Source organism: Antechinus flavipes, chromosome 6 (assembly GCF_016432865.1).
Source record: "Antechinus flavipes isolate AdamAnt ecotype Samford, QLD, Australia chromosome 6, AdamAnt_v2, whole genome shotgun sequence".
In the NCBI taxonomy this organism is placed as follows: Eukaryota; Metazoa; Chordata; class Mammalia; order Dasyuromorphia; family Dasyuridae; genus Antechinus; species Antechinus flavipes.
In genome coordinates, this window is record NC_067403.1 from 134483032 (window position 1) to 134486497 (window position 3466).

Genomic DNA, 3466 nt, shown 5'->3' on the forward strand with positions numbered 1-3466 from the left:
TATGCCATAACTTGTTCAGCCATTCTCTAACTGATGGGCATCCATTCAGGTTCCAGTTCCTTGACACTACAAAAAGGGCTGCTACATTTTTGTACATATGAGTCCTTTTCCCTCTTTTGTGATTTCCTTGGGATAAAGGCGCACTAGAAACACTGCTAGATCAATTGCATAGTTCCATATTGCTCTTCAGAACGCTTGGATCAGTTTCATGAAACATTTTTAAGTAACTGAGGCTTTGGAACAGCCATATATAACTGGAGAAAAACAAACATCATAGAAATACACATTTTTCATTATCTTCCTTATACAATGTGGCTCTTTGTGATATAGCAAGCAGCTCCTGCAACCAATAACAAAATACTTTAGTTGTCATAAGATGCTGAGGCTATCTCTGACACCTCTGAGCTAAATTGTTATAAGAGCAACTCACTATATCAAAAGAGATTATGCTTCTTTGATTGAAAGAGGAAATATCTCCAAAAATGTCAGGATATGTACAAATGCTCAGGTCCTCAAGTCCCAGCTTAAGTCCCGCCTCCTGCAAGAAGCCTTTCCCAATGCCCTTTAACTTTCCTTCTGAAAACATGCTAAATGTATCCTTTTAGAGCTTGTTAGTACATTTTGTTATTTGTGATCTTATCTTTGTGTTGTTTCTCCTGTTAGTAGTAGGCTCTCAACATTCACTGACTTATGCATAGTTGTTTGTATACTGTTTTTTGCTCTTTTTTGTTATTTTCAGATCTTGGCACAGAATTTGGCATGCTATTACTGGCCTGTCATACTTGGAACTCTATTTAGGGTTTTTTTGGCAGAGACACTGGGGTGGTTTGTCACTTCCTTCTCCAATTCATTTTAGAGATGAGAAAACTGAGGCAAATGGGGGTAAAATTAGGGGGCAAACTTGGAACTCTCCCAGATCACACAGCTAGAGCTTGAGGCCACATTTGAACTCTGGGAGGTGTCTTCCTATTGCTCCCACTAGCAGGCATCAAGTGGGCACTAACATGCGATGCTCATCGCCTGGCTTAGATCTGGCATTTGGTACAGCCTGTTTGTGGGATTCTGCTGAGGTTTCTCATTCGTTGGGCTAAATGGTAAAGGCAGATGGCTATTCATTAACTACTACTTTAAGCAGCATGTGGGACTTAAAATATGTCGCCATGACTACCCACATCTTTTATAAACGCAGTAGAGATGCCCTAACTTCTCTGTGACCTTCCTTATATGATCGCCACCTTTCGGAAGAAGCCAATGGATGAGCAAGCATCCATACCGATGACCTCCTCAAGATGGCGACCCGGCGAGACGTATGCGTCATTTCCGGCCTTACGAAATATATAAAGAGCAGGATTTGCGCTTTCACTTTCCCAGCTTTAAAGATTTCTCCGCCCCAACATGCCGGTGAGTTGCTCTGGCTGCCACGGAGCATGTTCTGCCTGCTCCAGATGGTTTGTGGGCTGCGGAGGGTCCCCAGTTACGGCCCTTTTAGCTTCGCGGGCAGCAGCGGGTCCCCCATGCATGAAGGAGGAGACAGGGCTCTAACACGGCGGTGCCTGCCTTTCTCCTCCCTCTCACTGGTCTCTAATTTGTCCCTCTCTGCCCCTCACAGCTCGCGAAAGACCTCCTACACCCCTCTCCCGAGGAGGAGAAGCGCAAACACAAGAAGAAGCGCCTGGTGCAGAGTCCCAACTCGTATTTCATGGATGTAAAGTGCCCGGGTGAGGTCACGCGAGTGTGGCGCGCTGCGTGCTGCGGCTAGGCCCGAACCCTGAGCCCCAGCGCGTTACGCGCCTCCGTCATCCGTGTGTGTCATCACTTTGTTGTGCTTCCCTACGGATGGAGATGCTAACCAGCCCGCAGAATTAAACTCCAAGTCTGGAGGGATCTTTAAAGGGCTACACCCAGAAATAAGATTTGCCTGATAATTTCGGAGGAGGGCTGGTTGGTGGGCGCCTTTTTCTGCTTTTTTAATGTTTTGTTGATAGGATTGAGGGGTGGCTTGTGTCTACCTTAAAATTCGCTAAACTTTTAAGGGCTTTAACGTGCGGGGTTTATGTAACTTAACTGCCTTTGACTAGAAATTTATATCCATTTTAAAATTCAGAATAATAGGAGTGCATAAAGGTGGTGGGCAAGTTTTCAAATCCTGAATTGTGCTTTGCAGGGTGCTATAAAATCACCACTGTCTTCAGCCATGCACAAACGGTGGTTCTCTGTGTCGGATGCTCCACTGTCCTCTGTCAGCCTACTGGAGGAAAAGCAAGACTTACAGAAGGTCAGTGATGTCCCTCTCCCTCCACCCCGGGTTTCCAAAACACCTGGATTTTGAGGAATTGGGTTGATAGTGAGCCAAGTGTCAAATGATTAAGAATTCTTGCATTGATAAAATTGAATTATCCCCTGTGGCTTTTGTGAGAACCTTATAATCAAATGAAATAAAGAATTCGATGAGTGGGGGAGGTTAGAAAACTGGAAAAAGTTTGGACTAATTGTGAAGATTTAATAAAAGGGGCTTGCTGGTTAGCGTGTGTGTCCGTCCATCCGTCAGTATCCTAATTTGGCAAAGACACTTAGTGTGGTTTGTCATTTTCCTTCCACTCATTTTACTGATGAAGCTGCAGGTGCAAGTGACTAGACTAAGGTCTCGCAGGTATCTGAAACCTGATTTTGATCTTGGGAAGTATCTTATTGATGCCAGGCCCAGTTCTTCATTTACTGCTTCCCCACCCCACCCCTCTCCCCCACCCCTCCCTCCCCCCATGTAGCTGCCCCTGAAAGGGCTTGGAGTGGATAAATAATCTTTTTTCTTAAGGTAAGCTAAGATGATAAATAACAGTTTATTATCTCTCTCCCAGGATGTTCCTTCAGACGGAAGCAGCACTAATGACAGATTCAGGATGAGTAAGGAACTATAAAAAATAAACTAAATTTGATACAGTTTTGTTCACTGTCTTTTTTGCTTTAATATTGTGAGGGTGGACCCATCAAAAGTAAATGTTAAAGACTAGAAGTTCTGAAAGGTTGCTTGTAGCATCCTTTCCCATCTATGTACTTAATTTTTTGTGTCTTTTACCAGAATAATTAAATATCTTTATTTATGTAGTTTTTTAACATTCTTCTACCTGCTTCCATACAGCTATGAATAAAATAGAATGAAAGTAGATTTGAGGGGAGTAGATGATTAAGCCAACAAAAGAAAGCATTAACAGCAGATTTTGTTTTTTAATGGAGTTTCTACAACACTCTGTATGAGAGGCAGTTACTGCTTGAGCTGAGTTGTAATGCCCCCAACTCCTAAATGTAGTCAGGCCTTTTTCAGATAACCCTCCATAACCAGTACTTGAAGCCTACTTGGGGGGAGTAGAGGTGGTGGATTCACAAATGGTGAATTGGCAGAAAACCTAGAAAGAGAAAAGATGAGAATTGAAAGGTATCATTTTTCAAGAAGTTAGTTATCCCAGGAATT

At 43.2% G+C, this 3466-nt stretch overlaps 1 protein-coding gene across 1 annotated transcript; it reads left to right on the plus strand.

Annotated features, from left to right (window-relative positions):
- The first annotated feature begins 1284 nt into the window (after positions 1-1284).
- Positions 1285-2937, plus strand: LOC127540381 (40S ribosomal protein S27). The gene is made up of 4 exons (XM_051965041.1): positions 1285-1401; positions 1610-1718; positions 2165-2275; positions 2856-2937. The coding sequence occupies exons 1-4, from the start codon at positions 1396-1398 to the stop codon at positions 2882-2884; spliced, it is 255 nt and encodes an 84-aa protein (XP_051821001.1). The 5' UTR covers positions 1285-1395; the 3' UTR covers positions 2885-2937.
- Positions 2938-3466: the final 529 nt, after the last annotated feature.